Source organism: Dryobates pubescens, chromosome 34, assembly GCF_014839835.1.
Source record: "Dryobates pubescens isolate bDryPub1 chromosome 34, bDryPub1.pri, whole genome shotgun sequence".
Lineage (NCBI taxonomy): Eukaryota > Metazoa > Chordata > Aves > Piciformes > Picidae > Dryobates > Dryobates pubescens.
Genome location: NC_071645.1, coordinates 3,182,114 through 3,202,162, shown reverse-complemented (window position 1 = coordinate 3,202,162; position 20,049 = coordinate 3,182,114). Strand labels below are relative to the sequence as shown.

At 49.6% G+C, this 20,049-nt stretch overlaps 1 protein-coding gene across 1 annotated transcript in view; it reads right to left on the bottom strand.

The window, feature by feature from the left end:
* Window positions 1-717: 717 nt before the first annotated feature.
* Window positions 718-20,049, bottom strand: part of SORL1 (sortilin related receptor 1) — a 53,301-nt gene continuing 33,969 nt past the window's right edge. Inside the window, exons 26-48 of the mRNA XM_054176223.1 lie at window positions 19,121-19,246; window positions 18,493-18,600; window positions 17,894-18,025; window positions 17,508-17,639; window positions 16,709-16,843; window positions 16,201-16,356; window positions 15,169-15,318; window positions 14,195-14,323; window positions 12,611-12,737; window positions 11,922-12,091; window positions 11,272-11,384; window positions 10,825-10,929; window positions 9,802-9,874; window positions 8,528-8,610; window positions 8,155-8,251; window positions 7,397-7,581; window positions 6,811-6,930; window positions 6,546-6,710; window positions 5,518-5,692; window positions 4,518-4,624; window positions 3,639-3,831; window positions 2,778-2,990; window positions 718-949 (exon numbers count right to left, since the gene is read on the bottom strand). Of these exons, the coding sequence (XP_054032198.1) occupies window positions 882-949; window positions 2,778-2,990; window positions 3,639-3,831; window positions 4,518-4,624; window positions 5,518-5,692; window positions 6,546-6,710; window positions 6,811-6,930; window positions 7,397-7,581; window positions 8,155-8,251; window positions 8,528-8,610; window positions 9,802-9,874; window positions 10,825-10,929; window positions 11,272-11,384; window positions 11,922-12,091; window positions 12,611-12,737; window positions 14,195-14,323; window positions 15,169-15,318; window positions 16,201-16,356; window positions 16,709-16,843; window positions 17,508-17,639; window positions 17,894-18,025; window positions 18,493-18,600; window positions 19,121-19,246 (3,062 nt within the window). The 3' untranslated portion in view covers window positions 718-881. The remainder of the gene's footprint in view (window positions 950-2,777; window positions 2,991-3,638; window positions 3,832-4,517; window positions 4,625-5,517; window positions 5,693-6,545; window positions 6,711-6,810; window positions 6,931-7,396; window positions 7,582-8,154; window positions 8,252-8,527; window positions 8,611-9,801; window positions 9,875-10,824; window positions 10,930-11,271; window positions 11,385-11,921; window positions 12,092-12,610; window positions 12,738-14,194; window positions 14,324-15,168; window positions 15,319-16,200; window positions 16,357-16,708; window positions 16,844-17,507; window positions 17,640-17,893; window positions 18,026-18,492; window positions 18,601-19,120; window positions 19,247-20,049) is intronic.

The following is a 20,049-nucleotide window of genomic DNA, read 5'->3' as shown; positions in this document are numbered from 1 at the left end:
GTGGGGCCTGGCTGCATCTAGCATCAAGGAAGCTAAACACACGTGCTGCAGCATCCTGACCTGGGCTCTGAGACGGCAGAAAGGTCTTTTAATAAGGTGAACAACAACCAAAAGATGTAAAAATAAGGATTTCTATTACCATGGCAAGAACAATGCTGGAGATGCCAAGATACTACTGCCTTGCAAGATCAAGTGGCACATGTTCTACACAAGAATGTGTACAAAGCCTGACGACTCTGGAAACCTGTTCTCGAGCAGGCTTCCCAATAAATTAACACAACAAAAATACCTTCATAGAAAACAAAGTCCAAAGGAATTATTATTATTATTATTTTGTTGCTGTTTGGTTGGTTTTTTTTTTAAAGTAAAAGCAAAACTTTCAGGGACTATATTACTTATCTCTCTCTCTCTACAATATAGAATCTCCTGAATTTTCTTCTTTTTTTTTTTCTTTCTTTTAAATAAATTCCTTCTTGTCTTAGAAAAAATAAAAGGAGGAGCCAATTTAGTCAACAGAAAATATCTCACAGACTTTAAAAGCATGCCCAGCAAGCATAGCCTTGTAAGACTAAATTAATGTTAAACCAAAGCAATTTGTCACTGAGCCAACCTAGCCTGCAATTCACAGTTGACCGCTACAAAGTGTGGGTGCAAAAATCCTCTTTGTTGTTTCGGTTTGTTGGTTGTTTGTTGTTGGGGTTTGGGGTGGGGTGGGGTTGTTTTTTTTTTGGCCCATATAAAAATAACATATTGCAACTCAAAAGTGCATTTTTAAAATAAACCATCAACTATTTTTATCAAATAAAATCTTTACACCATTTGGTTTTGTTTTGTCTTCTTTTTGTGTTTGTTTTGTTTTGTTTACAGTCAGAAGGAAGGCTTCAGGCGATGACCATGGGAACGTCGTCTGAAAATCCAGTGATCATGGGGGCTTCGTCGTCCTCATCTCCTGAAAAAAGCACAAACCCAGACTGCTGTTATAGAATAGAATAGAATAGAATAGAATAGAATAGAATAGAATAGAATAGAATAGAATAGAATAGAATAGAATAGAATAGAGTAGAGTAGACCGGGTTGGAAGAGACCTTCAAGATCATTGCGTCCAACCTATCATCCAACACTACCTAATCAACTAAACCATGGCACCAAGCACCCTATCAAGTCTCCTCCTAAACACCCCCAGTGATGGTGACTCCACCACCCCCCCAGGTAACACATTCCCATGGCCAATCACTCTCTCTGTGTAGAATTTCTTCCTAACATCCACTCTGAACCTCCCTGCTGCAGCTTGAGACTGTGTCCTCTTGTTCTGGTGCTGGTTGCCTGGGAGAAGAGACCCGCCTCCACCTGGCTACAACCTTCCTTCAGGTAGTTGTAGAGAGCAAGCAGGTCTCCCCTGAGTCTCCTCTTCTCTAGGCTAATCAACCCCAGCTCCCTCAGCCCCTCTTCATAGGCCTTGTATTCCCAACCCCTCACCAACTTTGTTGCCCTTCTCTGGACTCGTTCCAGCAAGTCAACCTCCTTCCTAAACTGAGGGGCCCAGAACTGGACGCAGTACTCAAAGTGTGGCCTAACCAGTGCAGTGTACAGGGGCAGAATGACCTTCCTGCTCCTGCTGGCCACACTGTTCCTGATGTAGGCCAGGATACCATTGGCTGCCTGGGCACACTGCTGGCTCATGTTCAGCCTACCATCAAACAGCACCCCCAGGTCCCTCTCTGCCTGGCCGCTCTCCAGCCACTCTGACCCCAGCCTGTAGCACTGCCTGGGGTTGCTGTGGCCAATGTGCAGAACCCGGCACTTGGATGTGTTCAATCTCATACCATTGGATTCTGCCCATCTGCCCAGCCTGTCCAGGTCCCTCTGCAGAGCCTCTCCACCCTCCAGCAGATCAACTCCTGCCCCTAGCTAGGTGTCATCTGCAAACTTACTGATAATGGACTCAATGACCTCATCCAGATCATCAATAAAGATGTTAAAGGGCCCAGCACTGATCCTTGGGGCACACCACTAGTGACTGGCCGCCAGGGTTTCCTGAACTAACTTGGCCACAAAACCACCCTCCACACCGCTCTGCTGCGGCCTGGCTCCTGCCTGGTTGTCCTGCCATGTTCAGGTTTTGACTTGTTTGCATTAGAGGCAGGGGGTTGTGAGGGAAGTTGCTAAAAAACATATCCTGGGCCCAGCTCTGTTAGCTTCAAACAGGATGAAATCCATAGGGATTTTAATGCTAAACATAAGATGCACAGAATGGCTTGGGTTGGAAGGGATCTTAAAGAACATGCAGTTCTCTTCTTCCAGGCAAGCAGCACCAGAACAAGAGGACACAGTCTCAAGCTGCACCAGGGGAAGTTTAGGCTGGAGGTGAGGAGAAAGTTATTCACAGAAAGAGTAATTGGCCATTGGAACGTGCTGCCCAGGGAGGTGGTGGAGTCCCCATCCCTGGAGATGTTCAAAAAGGAACTGGACATGGCACTCGTCATGAGGTGTTGGGTGACAGGTTGGACTTGATGATCTCTGAGGTCTTTTCCAACCTTATTGATTCTAGGATTCCAATCCCCCTGCCATGGGCAGGGACACCTCCATTAGAAGAAGTTGCCCAAGGTCTCATCCAACCTAACCTTGACCACCTCCAGGAAGGGGGCATCCATATGTCCCTAGGCAACCTCCTCCAGTGTCTCACCAACACAGCCAAAAGCATGAGAGAGAAGTTAGGTCTTGTGCTGATTTCACATCCTTAAGACTGTCCTGCATGAGACCAAGGGTCACTTACTTACCTAAATCATCTCCTGAGGAGAATATGGCCGAGCCCAGACGGGAGCTGTAGTGGCTGTTGGCAAAGGCAGTGAAGCTGTTCTGCAGCCGCCTGTGCCTCATGTACAGCAGCACGAAGCCAATGCCTAGGGTCACCAGCAGCAGGAACAGCACAGGTACCACAATGGCAGCAACATCTGTAGATCTATCAGCTCTTGCTGCAGAGGAGTCTTCCCCTAAGAGGAGGGAGGGAGAGAAGTGTATTCAGCACTGGGGAGGCCACAACTTAAATACTGGGCTCACTTTTGGGCCCTCACTAGAACAAAGACACTGAGGCACTGAAGGGTGACCAGAGAAGGTAACAAAGCTGTTCTGGAGAACAGGGCTGGTGAGGAGCAGCTGAGGGAACTGGGGTTGGTTAGTGTGGAGGAGGCTGAGGGTAGACCTCGTTGCTCTCTATATCTCCCTGAAAGGAGGCTGGAGTGAAGCGGGAGTTGGTCTCTTCTCCCTAGTACCAGGTGATAGGATGAGAGAAAACAGCCTGAAATTGTGTGCCAAGGGAAGTTTAGGTTGGAGATTAGGGAAAATGTCATTGCTACAAGAGCAGCCAGGGATTGGAACAGACTGCTCAGGGAGCTGGTGGAATCACCATCCCTGGAGGTCTTCAAGAAATGTGTGACCATGGCACTTTGGGACGTGGTTTAATGGCCATGGTGGTGTTGGGTCGATGGTTGGACTGGATGACCTTAGAGGTCTTTTCCAACCAAAACAATTCTCTGATTCTGTAAGTGCCATTTGCAGCCAACAGCACATTTCTCTAGTGAGTTTGTGAGGCTTTCATTAACCTCTGGTAAGGAAGATAGGGGCAAATACCAGGGGCTTACCAGTTCCTAGTTCATCATAGAGAAGCGTGGCCGGCTCACCGCACATCTGCCCACTATACAGGCACCTGGCCTGAACAGTGAATGAGTAGTTGTGACCTATCTTCAGGTTGGAAACTTTGAAGAAGTTTTCTGTGGTGTTCCCAAGATAAGCTGTGATGTTCATCAAGCTGTCAAACATGTGAATCTCGTAGCCCTGAGAGTTGTGGAAACAAAGACACAACCCCCAAATCACTCAGCTGCAGAGGTTGGGTTTGATTCTTCTTTTTGAAACTTGTTTCTCCTCCAGCATGTAGGTCTGGTGATGTGTTGGGCTATCAGCCAGGAAAGAGCAATGTGGAGCCTCCTCCAGGCATCCCTGTGAATGTGTATTACCCTTGGCCAGTTCAGAGAGAAGATTGTGGTCTGTCTGGTTCACTCTGTTCCTAGCATCCACCCAAGACCACTCAGAACACTGAGTCCAGTACCATTGAGGGCTTTGGGGGGGGGGAGTTTGCTGCCTGCCCAGGCCCTGAGAGAGAACATATCTCACATTTTCCATCAAAGTCTAAACAATGACAATTCTCAGATGCTATTTATGTGCTTCCCAGCGCAGCAGGGCAGTGTCCCATTCCCAGGCCTTTCACACGTGTGACAGTTGACCTTTTCCTGGAGGATAATTGTGTTCCTAACAGGTGCCCAATTGGATCTGTTAGCTTTAGTGCCTTAGGTGTGACAGGAATTGAAGTGAGCTCTGCACAGAGGGCTGCTCAAGGACACGTAGGGGAGCAGAGTGTACTTGGTGTGTTTGAAGGTGTGTGTGAGAGGAGCCTTGCAGTGACCTTGCAGCGCAGGGTTTTCTGAACCTCTGCCTGCAGGGATGGGGCAGGGAGCACAACTTACCCGGCTTTCATTGAAATTACTTTCTTTTAATGCCAAACTCTTCCAAAAAAGCAGAATGTGGTCATTTTCTGTTATGATTTTTAAGGCGTCTGGTGCAGACAGGGGAACTGCAAAGGAGGACAAAAAGGGCAGGTTTGGAACATTGGTGACACTCTTCTTATGCAATGGGGGCACTTCTGGAACAGCATTTTTGAGCCAGCAGCACAGTACTCTGCTTAGGGAAGGGCTGTACTGGAGGAGAGGATATTGTGGCATGTGAGCTGGTAGGAGTTTTTCAGTAGGACCATAATGGTCCTGCATGGCTTAGCCTGGAGAAGAGGAGGCTCAGAGGAGACCTTATTGCTGTCTACAACTACCTGAAGGGAGGTTGTAGCCAGGTGAGGGTTGGTCTCTTCTCCCAGGCAACCAGCACCAGAACAAGAGGACACAGTCTCAAGCTGTGCCAGGGGAAGTTTAGGCTGGATGTTAGGAAGAAATTCTTCATATAAAGAGAGATTGCCCATTGGAATGTGCTGCCCAGGGAGGTGGTGGAGTCACCATCCCTGGAGGTGTTTAGGAAGAGACTGGATGGGGTGCTTGGTGCCATGGTTGAGTTGATTAGATAGTGTTGGGTGATAGGTTGGACTCGATGATCTCAAAGGTCTCTTCCAACCTGCTTTATTCTATTCTATTCTACACTACACTACACAGGCAGCCAAGCAGGTGTCTTACTCATCTCCATCTAGGCAGGAGAAAAACTCCCCAGCTATCATTTGAGAGGTTTCCTCTCTGCTGCTGCTCTTTGGGGGTTTAACTGCCTTCCCAGGAAGCTGCTGGGAGGCCCCTTAGAAATTTGGCTTTGGCTGTGGGAGAGGACTAAGCAAAGCAGCAACACTACAGCAGCCTCCAGCTAGCAGAGGGGTGGGATGCGAGGTGTGTTGGACGGATGCTGGATTCCCTCTAGTGGACAGTGCTGCAAGGACTGGCCCCGGCGCCCACCTCGCAGTACTCCTTCCTTTACCTGTGTTGATCTTCATGCTGGATTCTTTGCTCATGTTTCCCAGCTGAACAATCACATGGTATTTGCCTCCCGGTTCCAGTTTCTTAATGGTGTACTCCACTGTGCTGTTCCGGGTTTTCACTTTGTAGATTTTATCTGTTTTTCTTACTAAATCTTTAACTGCAACAGCATATAACTGCAGGGGGGGGAGAGGAAAGGCACAGAGTGAAAGCCCTGACCTTCCTGCACACTGGTGCTAGTAATCTCGTACAATGGCAGGGCACGAGATGTGAGGGAACAAAACTGGGAGTTAAACCATGCCTGCACTCTGCAGAAAGCCTGGGAAGTAAGAATTCCAGCCCAGCTGGATCCCTGCCCAAGATCAGTATTTACAGATACAGCAAATGCAGTTACTGGAACAGCTGAGGAAGGGCAGGAGGGAAATCTCTCAGGTTGTGTTTCTCAATGAATCACAAGGAGGCGATGCGAGCTCCTGCCCTGTCAAAGTTTCCAGTTTTGCTAGGAAGATTTATACCTTTAAATCTTTGCCATTAAAGGCTCTGGACCAGGCTGGGAGCAGAAAGCTTGCTGAGAAAATGACTCTCCTTCAATGGAGCGAGACCTGACTGAACGCCAGCGCGCCAGAAAACAGAACCCAGCTTTGTTGGGGCTGCATGGGCATGGCTGGAGAGGGAGGCAGAGCCTGCAGCCCGGCTGGCCCAACGCCCGTCCTGCTGCCAGCCCGGACTCCAGGGCAAAGCCAAAGCCCAGAAAAGTATTTTAGCACATGCCCAAGTTTGCTTCCAGGCTCAGTCAGCCACAGATGTCCCAGACCTTGACTCTTTTTAAACACACTGTGAACATTACAAGCCTGAACTAAGGGAAGAGGAAACACAGGGCTCAGAGGTGTCAGCATTTGGAGGATGGCTGCTTAGATGGAGAGCAGACCTATCTCAGGCTCCGTTCTCCATCAGCAGCAGGCGAGGGATCTATCTTGGGGCCAGGGTTTTGCATGCAGAGGGGCAGGAGAAGGCACTGTGAGGCATTACCATGTCCTGGTCGGGTGAGTCGTAGGGCGATTCCCACTTAACGACGGCGAATGTCTTTCCGGTGTGCACCGAGTGGAGGTGCCGAGGGGGAAGGCGGTTGTCAGGGATCATCTTCACCACAACGTAGTCAGACGGTGGCCCTTGGTAGGGAGACATCACACGGACCTTGAAGGGATGACACAGCAGTTAAGCCTGTGCCTGCACCCTTCAGTACCAAACTAGGGCCCGCAGTGCAGGTAGCAGGGGGAAGAGAAAAGGAACCTACCAGAAACAGGTACTGCTCGTCCCTCTGCACGAGCACAGTGATGTTGTGGGAGGTCGTGGTGGTGTTGTGAGGACTCCTGTACAGCTCTAGGAAGGATGTTGCATAGAAGATACCATAGACCTACGGAGGAAGAGCACAACAGGGACAACACAGAGTTTGGCATGACCCAGAGCCCAAACTTTCACTGGCTGTCACTTTCTAGGGACAGGACACAAAGACCCTTTCTCCTGTGAGCACTCTCTCCTGCCCAAGTTCAGGTTCACTCTACCCACTCACTTCTCTCTCCCCACCCTAAAATCCTGGGCTAAGCTTTGGCAACACAGCAGTCAGCTGAAAACCCATCAGAGCATCATGCTATCTGTGTTTCAGCCACTGGAGTAGGAGCTGAACAAATAGACAGTGAGAAGATTTTCCTTGATTCCGTTTAAGGGGCAGGAGGTACTTTCCTTTCTTTTTTGAGCATAACATTCTCAGGGCCTCTCAGTTAAATCCCTACAAATAATCCTGATGTAAGATCTTCCTTGTGTTTAGAGGCTCAGAGCTAGACCCCATCCTAGCTGCTGAGAAAAGAGAGTTGGTGCCTTACGACATTCCTCGGTCCCGTCCAGCTGCACTCCACCGCAGTCTGGTTGATGGCCTTGGCTTTGAGACTTGGTGATGCAGGTCTTGTCCCACTGGTCACCACATGTGCAAAAGACAGAGGGCTGTCACCCAGTTCTGTCTTAGCCCAAGCAGAAATTTCATAGGGGGTGTGTGCTGTCAAATTTGTCACTGAGCAAGAAGAGAAACGTGCACTATTAGGTGAGGCAAAGTCCTGCCAAGGCAGGGTGAGAGCACTACGAAATGGTCAGCAGCATCAAGCAATCTTAGACAGGAGCCTGCCTCTCTTGGTTTGTGTTTGGCTTCATTTTGAGTAATTTCCTTCATACAGAAGCACTCTGGTATCTAACCCAGCCTGTGCTCTCCTGTGCCAGGATGCTTTCCCGTATCTAGACTGTACACACCGGTGATTTTTCCAAACAAGAAAGTAATCTGATTAATAGGGACATGCTCTGCATACAAGCCCAAGAAACTGTTGACCTTTTGCAGAGTAGATAAGGAACCACAAACAAAATCCTGTGTGATGAAAAAAGGGCTACTGCAGCTCTGGGGGATAAATCCCAAATCCCCTTGAAATCTCCAGGTCCTAAGAAGAGAGGCCAAGGATTTGCTGGTTTGTCCTCTCAAGATTTACTCTTTCCTAAACAGAAACTACCAGTTGCAGTGAGAGGGGAAAAAAATAATCCTATGGCCTTCCACAAACCTTTCTGTTTGGGGCTGACTAGAGCAGAATTTAACACTTACCTTTTTGGATGGACTTTTCTCCTTCTATGATCAGAGTCCTTTTTTCCTGCCTGTGTGTATCAAATGTCCAGTAGATGTTCACAACGTAACCGCTGACCTGTCAAGCAGCAAGGGCACCACAATGCAAACTCTCAGTTCAGCTGGTTTTGAATGCATGGAAAGAGTCACTGCTGAAAGCCTTGGCATTGTGTTTTCCATCCTAATTAAGAGAGCTGGGGTGGTTTATGAGTAGTAAGAAATGACTTGGCAGGAATTAAGTCGTTTCAAGAGAAGTAACTGCAATACTTAAATAGGTGACAGGTTGTCCCATCCAGTGCTAACCAAATGCTCTTTAAATCTGTGTTAATTTCAGAAGCAAAGGCAAAACTGTTACCTTGATACTAGTAGTCATTTTTAGGCTGAAACTTATGGAGTCCTCGCTGTATCTCTCAATGTGGATGACAGGTGGAGGAATGACTGGAAGGAGAAAGAGAAGTAGTTGTTAGTGCAGCACAAGGAAATATTTAGTCAGAGGGGACAGGTAAAATACAGGCTTTCATTATGACAACCATCCCTCAGACCAGGAATCATCCATCCTTCCAGCCCCAACCTTGCCTGTCTTCATGTCCCTCAGAGAAGGCATTGACATGCTGCTGTTCCTCCATCATTTTTCAGTCAACCACCCAAAACTTGCCTTATCTGTGCCTTGCTAGGCACAGGCTGGAAGCAGAGAGGTTAAGGCACAGGAATTTTACTTCTGAACTCAGTGGGACAAGCCCATACCCCAGTTAACAGCTCTGACCTTCTGAGGAACTGGTGAAGGAGCTATTGATGGGGCTAGCTAGCTGCCAAATGCTCATGCAAAACCTGAGGGGAAAGTTATGATGGCTCTTTCTACCTCTGTTTTTCTGAGCACTGGGTACTCTTGGACTTCATATTATCTGAATCCTGCAATTCAGGTAGCATGGTGTTTTCTTTCCTTTCACCACAGGGAGGATGCCCTTTCATCTAACAAACTAGCAGACTATTTTGACATCAGGATACAGGTTTGGAAGAAAAACTTGGCACGAATACAAATGGCTTCAAATGGCTTTTCTAGAAACAGTTTGGAAAGAAATTATTTACTGTGTTGTCTGAATGTACCTACTGTCAGACTGTAATACTATGATAGCACCTGGGAGCTAGAGTGCTCTTGTAGTGTTTTAACCTACATGAGATGCAGAAACCATCATAGGGATGGGAGAATCACAGAAGGAAAAGAATGAAAAGCAGCCTTTCAGCCAGAGGCAGCAAAGGAGTTAATGGTAGCACATCCTGGCTATCTGAAGGTAGGATCTAGCCTACATGAGTCAGAAGGAATCCACCTGCAGTCTAGGAGAAAGGGGCACATTCTGAACAGGCTTCTCACCCACTTCCAGGGCAGTACCTCCATCCAATGTGCTGCAGAGCTCAGAGGAAGAGTCCAGCAACCCATTCACACTTGCCACTGAACCTTGAGGCAGCCCAAGTTAGGTGAAATGGTACAGCCAAGGTGTTAAACAGTGTAAAATGCTCAGTAGGGAAGAATAAAGGACCAGGAGGTAGTTGTGCATGCTGAAGCTAACACCTCAGGCACACGTTCTGCCTCTTTGCTCTGTTGTTCAAGTTGACTCAAACAGCAACATTTACCTTTGCCTTTTATGGTGGTTATGGATTTGGAATCACTCCAATTTCCCACTCCTCGACTAGTTACCGCAGCAACCTTTTCAAAGAAGAAGGTTGGTTAACATCAGCCAACATTGTATAATGCAAACAGAGAAGGAGGTTAGAGCAAGGTTATGGATGTGGCAGAGCTCTTGGGAAAAGGACTTTGAAGCAAACAATAGCTTAATTACTTGGCAATAAAATGCTTATTACAGAGATAAAGCAGACTACTTTAAGTCAATTAAAGGAATCTAAGAGGAGGGTGGTGTGTCCTCATTGCAGATAACTGCTCTCTCATGAGATCTTTATGAGGGGTCCATCAAGATAAGGAGCTTTGGACTCTGATGACCATAGCATAGGTAAGAACCATGCCAGAGAAGCCTGTGCACTAAATCCAGGTCTAAAGATTTATTCAGGAAGAGATTAGTACAGGAAGGAATACCATGGAAAGAAGGACTTGTTCCAACTGTCTGTGAGAATAACAGTGATTCCTGGGGAGTGGGGGGCTGCTAACCCACCTCCCCCAAAAACCCATGCTCATGCAGCACAGGGAGGATGGACAATGGCACAGCATATACTTCCCAGGGCTTACTGTGCAGACTTTCATTTCCTATTCTTATTACTTCTGTCTATAATTACCCAGCCTCTCCCATATGCATACATTCCCCACAGGCAGATCTGCTTCTTTTCCCAGTGCCACAGTGAGGACCAAATTTATCTCTGGCCTAGATCCAGTGCAATTGCAGTGACATTGGAATGGGCAATTAGCAGTGCAGATTTCTTAATACAGCCTGGCCTTCTGGGAAAAGGAGAAAATCAAGGGCCTTAGTTCAGGCCTTGAAACTATGTATGTTAGCAAAGCAAATGCCAAGCCCCCATTGTGGGTTGCCAGTAAAGGGCAGGATTTTAACAACATAATTTCTTAGCAAGTACTTGACAGTGCAGGGCTTATATCAGTTAGTGAACAGTGATGAGAGCATGCACAGACACAGCTCTGAAAACACTCACCCTAACTGTGTACAGGGTGTTGACCTGCAAGTTTTCGATCTCGGTGTAGTTTCTGGTGGTTCTAAGGGATGACCACTCTTTGGATCCACTCCTGCTGTATTCCACCTAGGAGCACCAAAACAAGGAATGAAGGCTCCATAGTCAACAAGGTTACAGGTCTCTCTGTGTCAAAATGGCAGTAGAAAGAAGTATGAAAGCTTGGAAAGACAGAAATGAAATGATGAGCTTGAGGGCTGCATCACTACCTACAGCCCTGCAGCATTTCTTCTCCCAACTTGCTCAATGCTCTCAGCAGATTTCCTGTACACAAAATGCCCTATTTGTGGCCTGACCCCTGTGCAGAGAGAGCTGTATTCAGTCAGACCAGTCCACACTGCTGTGAGTCCCACCAGCCTTCCCTGTCCCACCACCAATCTGGACCAGCCCCAGCTGGGCAGCAGGACTCACGATAAATTCCCGTATGAGGCCGTGGGCATTCACGGGGGGACTCCAGCAGCCCATCACCACTCCTTCAGCTTCTTTCTTCAAGGACAGCTGAAGGTTAAAGGGAGCATCTGGTACTGGAAGAGAAACAGAGGTGTTAGTCATATGTGTGTGCCTGGATCACACAGGGAAAAGCAGGGTCTCCCTGAACGGTAGAGACAGTGTGGGAAGGGCCAAGTGGTCCTGGCTCATGGGAGATGTCTCACTCCTGCAGCTGTGTCCCAAGTTCCTTTCTCCCCTGCTCTGGAGAAAGCAAGCCTTCTTCATAATGTGAAGCTGGAATTTCACTAAGCTTTTTGCTTTATTTTGCACCCCTTCCTTAGCCTGACTTCCATTCTGTAGCTAGAAAGATCTTGCTCCTAGCAGGCAGTACTGACAGCCCCATGGGCTCTTCACTGCACTGTAGGAAGAGATGAACTTTCCAGTGATATTAAACCACTAAGTCATGGGCAGGTTGGTAACTCAGTGCAGGACTGACTTTAGGCAGGGAGCCCCCAGCTCCAACACAATTCCCAGGCCTGTGGGAAGACTCCTTTTGTTCATTACAGGGATCTACTTTCTGAGCTGGAGTGGAGTGCATTAGGTGACTGATAGGACCACGCAGGTCTGCTTACGTCCTTCAGGTGTCCGGAGGGTGATGAAGTCATTGGTGTTGTAGACTCTGCTGAGGCACTGCACTTGGACTTTCACCTGATAGGTGGAGTCAGGCTTGAGGACTTTCAAAATGCTGTTGGTTTTGTTGCTGTGGGTTTCCAAAACCTTCCAAATGCTTTCACCGACCAACCTGCACGGGAGAGTCCCAGCCCTCCAGTCAGGAGGTGAAACCATCCACTGCACGCTAAGAGCTTGCTGCTCAGTTTTCAGTAAAGCCACACCAAGGGCTGGAAAAGATGCTCTTTGACAGCCTGAACTAAACATAGCTTAGTGACTGTCCTCTGAGGTTTTCTGTAACTGCTGTGCTCTAATTTCTTCTTGACTTTGTTCTCATTGTTAACCATCCCACAAAGAGAAGACCCGAGTGGAAAAATACCCCAAATATAGCCACATTACTGACTGAGTAAACAACCAGGGAGGAAACAAACACAGCTTTTCACAAATGCCCCCTAGTTACAGCTATTTTGGATCTCTTTTGCAACCAAATACTAGAAGATTTTCCAAGCAGAACTGGGTTGCAGTCTTTCAGGCCTGGCTCTGTGTGGTGCTTTACTGTAAATGCAGGCACACTGATGCCTGTGCTTGTGCCCTCCTACCCTTTGCTTGATACAAATAGCAATGGATCATGCAATAGACATGTACAGGGTACCTGTAATAGACATTGTAGACACAGGAGGTTGAGGACATTCTTTTTGGGCGAGCCCATGTCAGAGTGACATCACCAGAGAAATCAGCAGTCCACTGGAGGTTCTGGACCTTGTACACGATGGTGTCATCTAAGCAGGCAATGGGGTAAGTTATTCCATTGGAAAGGAATAAGCTCTTTGCCCAGAACAGAAACAGAAGCTATGTTCATGGCACAAACAACTTGTAGAGGTAGAAAGTATGACTGGAGTATGTGAACCATTCAAATTAGATGTGTAATTTATGTGGGTGTAGAAGAGCAGGCTCATCAGAAGGCAGTTTGGAGCCCTGGTGCTCTTGGTTTTCCCCAGAATATCTTGGTTGCCTTTATGCTTTATCATGCAAGCAAGCCCTTTCCCTTACAGAAAGAGAAAGGGTGGCTGCTGATGGAATACTTTTAAACATCATTTTGGAAGCATATGAGTGAAGGCTGATCAGTGCAAACCAAGGCAATCTTCTGCTTGTGCACTGAATCTGTGCTGTCACTGTAAGCCACCCAGGGCCTTTGTGTGGTTTTCCTTATCATATCTTGTGTGCAGCAGAAGGATCCAGGCAAAAGCTGGTAATTAAGCAGTAGTCTGGGGATTGCCTTGACATGAGCTCTGCAGCTGAATCTGCCATCTGACCTTGGGAAAGGCATTTAGGGGACAACAGCACCATGAAGTCCAGCACTGGCAGTGGGGGATACTGGAGGTGTTTACTTGAAATGGCCCAAACCCATGCCCTGTTCCTGCTAGACCCCTCCCTGCTCTCTCCCTTTGGGGATTGCATGTTGGAGCCTGCATCCGAGTGCTGTGGCCTGGCCCTGCAAGGGTGCTGAGCTTCATTCCCAGTGCTGTACAGAAACCAACTGGAGTGAAGCCAAACTACTGCTGCTTCACTTTCCCTACCCAAGTGGAAATGAAACCCAGCAGGCATGCAGGTCCATGGACTGGCACGGCAGAACAAGCTGTCCAAGGGAAATGAGATGGTTTCCCCTTGGCTTAGCAGCTGAGCTGTGAATCTTGGCAGCTCCTTCCCCCTTTCCTGAACCTGCTAGCTTGTCCCAATCAATACTTAATTAAAGAACTACACCCTGATTGATGCTCAAACCCCCAAGCACTTCAGCAGGCACACAGCTGAACCTCGTGGCTGGCCAGAGGCAGTGATTGATTGCTGTTATCTGCCCAGGGCGGGCTGCTGCCTGCCTCCTGCCTGCCTCCACAGGGCCACCAAAGGCCAGCGTGGGAGGGCCAGGGATGGCAGCACGACATGTGCTATGGCTCCCAGGGTCACCTTGCAAAGGAAAGCAGAGCTGGAGGTTGTTGCTTCACTCATGGGCCACAGAAAATCAGACAGCTTTGCTGCTACCCATCTTAAAGTTGTTTTTCTGTCTGAGGCTGCATGAAAACAAATTGTCCGTGTGTTAGGGAAGCTTCACCCAGCTGATTAGGTGAGGAGGTACCTTGGACAACTGAACAGAGGCAGATACATCTAGGATGTTGTGAATGAAAGGTCAGGTATCCAGGACAGAGCAGGGCACAAGAAATGGGAGAGAGCTGCTGCTTACCAGTACAGTTACTCTCATCGCTGCTGTCCGAGCAGTCCAGGTATCCATCACAGCGCTCCGTCAGCAGGATGCAGGCCTCTCCATCCTCACATTTATAACCATTAGGGCATGACAGGGTGCTGTGTGTAGCTGAAATGGCAGAAATGGGAGAATGGTTTTAGGGCTTGAGGCAGGAAAGTTCCCTTGCCAGCACAGGGCTCCTAGCAATGCCAGTGCTGCTTCAAAAGATGCCTTGGTAGCTACATGACAGGTATGGAACTCAGGCAGAGTGTGTCAGTGATAGGGCTGTCTAGTTCTGGCTGCATCTTCTGGCATGGTGGCATCAGAAGAAGCTGGAGCTTATCCCACAGAAAACAACAAATGGACTTCTGATGGGAATAGCACCAATTGTTTGGGCTTTGTATTTCTGTTTTACTGTAAGGGTTTCACCAGCAGTGAAACTCCTTGGTGTCCTCCCTGTCATCACAAAGGGCTTCCAAACGGAAAGAGCCCAGCAGGGATCTGCTGGAGAGAGTCCAACAGAGAGCTACCAGGATGACTAAGGGACTGGAGCTCATGCCCTGTGTGGAGAGGCTGAGAGCCCTGGGGCTGTTTAGTCTGGAGAAGAGAAGATTGAGAGGAGATGTAATAAAGTTTATAAATATCTGAGGGCTGAGTGTCAAGAGAGAAGGGACAGACTCTGCTCAGTTGTGCCCTGTGACAGGACAAGGGGTAATGGATATAAACCACAGCACAGGAGGCTCCACCTCAACAGTTTTTCACTGTGAGGGTCACAGAGCACTGGAGCAGGCTGCCCAGAGAGGTTGTGGAGTCTCCTTCTCTGGAGACTTTCAAGCCCCATCTGGATGCATTCCTGGGTGACCTGTGCTGGATTCTATGGTCCTGCTGTGGCAGGGGGGTTGGACTGGATGATCTTCAGAGGTCACTTCCAACCCCTAACATCCTGTGACATGCTCTCCCTTGCCCACACTTACGGCAGTTCCTCTCGTCTGTGCCGTCCTTGCAGTCCCGCAGCCCATCGCAGCGCTTCCAGTTGGGGATGCACTTGTGCAGCTGCTGGCACTCGAACTCGAACCTGCTGCAGCGTCCTGGCAGTGCTGGGGAGGTGGCTGTGGCGTTGGGTCCTGTGCACAGTAGCGAGTGAGGAAACCACCCATGGCACGGCCAGGCTGCCGCTGTTACCAGCAAGGACTAAAACCTGTCCCCGGGTCCCTACTCCACTAGATGGCAATCTCTTCCCATCCAGCAGGTGGATGGCTTCTGCTGGGATGAGCCTAAGCCATCCTCTCTCCTGACTGCAGAGGGATGGAAAACCAACTTGGTTTGCAGGGGATGTCCTCCTCCAGCTCAGAGCTCCACAAGCCTTAGCAAGGACCACAGCGAGGATAAACTCTCTTTGACCTTCAGCATAAGCATGGGTTGGAAACCCCCTCTGCTGCCCTGCTCCCCATGACCCAATACAGTCTGAGATGTGACATTTAAGCAAGGATCTGCTGCAGCAGTAATTCATGCCACATGTGAAGCTGGAGCAGTATCCCAGCAGGTGGCAGAGGGTCTGACTTAAGGGAGAGAGGAGGGCTTTTACACCACAGTGTAATTTAGCCCTGTAATCTGTTGACACTCTGAGAGTGAAAGTCTGACAGACCTTGCAGATGTGATCCCCAGAAAGCTGGGGAGGGACTTTTTAGGGTGTCAGGTAACGATAGGACTAGGGGGAATGCAACAAAAATAGAAATGGGTAGATTCAGATTGGATGTTAGGATGAAATTCTTCCCCATGAGGGTGGGGAGACACTGGCACAGGTTGCCCAGGGAGGTGGTGGAAGCCTCATCCCTGGAGGTTTTTAAGGCAAGGCTGGCTGTGGCTCTGGGCAACCTGATCTAGTGTGAGGTGTCCTTGCCCGTGGCAGGGGGGTTGGAACTAGATGGTCTTTGAGGTCCCTTCCAGCTCTAACAATTCTGTGATCCCAAAGAAAAAGGGAAGGGGTGGGGAAGAGAAAAACTTACGTGAAGTAGGGCAGACTTCCTCATCAGAGCCATCAGTGCAATCCTTGTAGCCGTCACAGACCCAGCTGTTCATGATGCAGGCACCGCTGTTGCAACGGAAGTGATTGGGCAAACAGGTCGGTGGGGTTGAGGTAGTAATGGGATGAACTGGAGAACCTGAAAGTACACCAGTGAGAGCTGATCTCTGCTGCACCTGCTCCAAGCTGTGCTCTTCCCAGCAGAACAAGAGCCACTACCAGCAGAGGGAGGTGGGGGAACAGGTAAGGCATTACGGGCCCAATGCTTTCACCTGTGTGCTATCTGCACAGCCCCTGATCAGGATTGCCAGAAACACAGAGTAAAAAGATGCATGAGAGTGCACACAGCTCATTGATGTGGAGAATTTGGAGCCATGCAGGCTGGAACAGGCTGTCCCAAGCAGCAGATGCTGAGAGTGGTCCTTCTGTGTGCCACCACCCAGCCTTGGCCTGGGCTCCCACAAGCAGAGCAGTGTGCCCTGCGCCCTTACCCTCGCAGTCCTTCTCATCAGACCAGTCCCCACAGTCGTTCTCCTCATCGCACTTCCACCTGTTGGGGATGCAGTGCCCATTCCCACACTGGAACTGGTAGTACCGGGAGCAGTTCGGGGCCTCTGTTGGGTTTTCTGACAAGGACAGGAGAGCCCTGTGTTATCTCACCAGTCTTCAACACAGATGAGGCATGAGAGTGGCTCAGGCTGGGCTACAGCTAGCCCAGAGAGCATCACTCTCTTTGCCTGAGCAGCACAGGCAGGGTCCTCCCCTTTTATCTTCAGCATCCCCACTCCTTACAGCCCTTGCCAGCTTGTGGCCACCACTATTATTATGTCCGCATGCTGGGTGCTTTGTGGCCAGATACTGCCTATGATCTCAGAACCAGAGCAAAATCCAGACAGAGCATGGCAGAAACGGAGAAGCAAACCCTGCAACTCTGAAATGAAGACAGAGCTGCTTCATCTGGCTGGGTACAGCTCCTGCAGCTACCCAGGGAACAGCAGTAAATATTGAGTTTGGCTGCAAACTGCCTGTCTGCTTTAAGCTGGGAATCTGTGGAGTAAATATGGTCACATATGACTTAGTCAAGCACAGTATGTGCCAGTTGTATTGGATTGTTCATTGTGATTTAGTTAACCTACCTGCAGTATGAGGAAAATGCTACTGGTCTCCATGTAAGACACCCTGCAGTGTGCAAGCAGAATGCTACACACACACACACGAGTGTGCTCTGTGCTCCTGAAATTCAAAGGAGGCTGGAGCTATGCCTTCAAGAGACCTTGAGGTACTGCTCACCACAGTTTGCTTCGTCAGAGTAATCTCCACAGTCATCCATCCCATCGCACTTCCACACCAGGCTGATGCACACACCATTCTGGCACTGGAAGCTGAACTGGTCACAGGTCCGGTGGAACTCGGGGTCCTGGGCTGCAGGGCAGCACAGGGAGACATCAGACATTTAGTGAAAAGAGCAAAGGTTTGAGGGAAGCTTATTGCTGAGGAGGGAGGAAGCAAGCAGAACACTCAGAGGCAATCATGGATTTATAAGCAGAGCACTACAGCTCAGAGCCAGAGATCTGGCAGCTCTCAAATAACCAGGCAAGCACATTCTCCTCTCTGTGCCTCTGATCTCATGCTCTATCCAACCCTCCTCTCACCAAGATGCCCAGGATCACACTTACAGCAGCCAGCATAGTTGGCATCTTCATCTGACCCGTCTCGACACTGGATGATGCCATCGCACACCATGGAGTGGAACAAGCACTGCTGCCGGTTCTTGCAGACGAAATCCATGTAGCGGGTACACAGGGGCTCTGGAGAGATGGGGGGTGAGGAGGAGAGGGGATGGCACCCCTGCTGTCCTTGGCAGCAGGAATGCCACTCGCTGTGATCTGCACAGACCTGAGTGCAGCAGCTGGATTTGAGGAAGTTACAGGAAGTTCCCAACACAATTGCTTGAGCTCTGTCCCTGCCCTCGTCAGGTAACACACTGGGGTGCAAGTGGGTTGGCACAGATGTCAGGAAGGGTTTAGTGACCCCCCTGAATACAGCTCCTGACAGCACATCCTCCCCAGCCTTCACAGCCCTGCCTACTGTGCCTTTTGCTGACATCCGCAGACCAGCTGATTTCCCAGGGGGCTTGGGAATGCTAACTAAGGCTTTCCCATTATCCTACCAGGGCTTTTCTCCCAGTGAGCCAGAGACAGGCTTGGCAGACCATGAAGGCTGTCAGCCCTCTCTTGCCAGGGCTTCAGCAGCTCCCCATGGCCCCAGGACTCACCACAGTGCTGCTCATCAGAGGCATCGGAGCAGTCGTTGATGCCATCACAGTGCTTGCTGGTTGGGATGCAGGTGCCATTGGGGCACTGGAAGCCATTGCACTTCTTTTCTGAAATTCAGAATTGGGAGGAAGTTTTGTGGTTGGTTGATTTGTTTATTAAAGCTGCCTTTATCTGGCTACAAAAAGCCACGGCACAGCCCCAGGTGCCTTCTCCCTGTGTCTGCCTGCTTTTGGGGACTTACAGCAAAGGCTGGGGAGGGACTGCTTAGAAGGACTTGGAGTGATAGGACAAGGGGCAAAGGTTTGAACTGGAGCAGGGGAGATTTAGGTTGGACATCAGCAGGACATTCTTCACAAGGAGAGTGGTGAAATGCTAGAACAGGTTGCCCAGGGATGTGGTTGAGGCTCTGTCCCTAGAGACATTCAAGACCATCCTCAATGCAGCCCTGGGCAGCCTGATCTAGCTGGAGGTGTCCCTGCCAACTGCAGGGGCTTGGATAAGATGAGCTTTGAGGGTCCCTTCCAACCTAGTGCAACCTGTGAATCATCCCCAAGTCTGCTGCAGGCTCACCTCAGGGAGTTTGAAGGAATGCCTCCCACCCCGTGGCAGAGCCCCCTCCACAATTACCGCAGCTGGCAGGGTCCTCGTCGGAGCCGTCCTGGCAGTCGGCGTCGCCGTCGCAGGCCCAGCGCTGTGGGATGCAGTGGCCATTGTGGCACTGGAAGCTGGAGGCCTCACAGGTGTGATATACTGCTGAAACCAGAGCCAGGGGGACTGCCTGAGCCTGGGGCACCACTGCCTCCCCATGCACTGTGGCACACCTTGTGCCAGGCCCTGCTGCTGCACACCCATACCAGGACTGCACAGCATGGCAGGATCCAGCTCTGAGTGCAGCTTCAGAGCATCCCAAGGGCCCCAGGCAAGAGGTTGCTGGGGTCCAGGCTCTCTCTGGGTCTTTGCCTGTGTGTGCCATGCTTCCTTACAAGCCTGCTGCGCCTCAGCGATGGCTTTTGGAGGCTAGTCAAGCCCTCCCTGAGCTCTCTCAAAGGCAGGAGGCATTTTGCCTTCAATCTCAGCCCCTGGTGTGTGAGAGCAAGGTGGCAGCACCTTGCCAGAGATGGCAAGAAATGTCACAGCAAGCAAGCAAGCCTGGAGAAGAGGAGGCTCAGAGGAGACCTTATTGCTGTCTACAACTACCTGAAGGGAGGTTGTAGCCAGGTGGGGGTTGGTCTCTTCTCCCAGGCAAGCAGCACCAGAACAAGAGGACACAGTTTCAAGCTGCACCAGGGGAGGTTTAGGCTGGAGGTGAGGAAGAAATTCTTCCCAGAAAGAGAGATTGCCCATTGGAATGTGCTGCCCAGGGAGGTGGTGGAGTCACCATCACTGGAAGTGTTTAAGAAGAGCTTGGATGAGGCACTTGGTGCCATGGTTTAGTTGATTAGATGGTGTTAGGTGATAGGTTGGACTCGATGATCTCAAAGGTCTCTTCCAACCTGGTTAATTCTATTCTATCCTACCCTATTCTATCCTATCCTACCCTATTCTATCCTATCCTA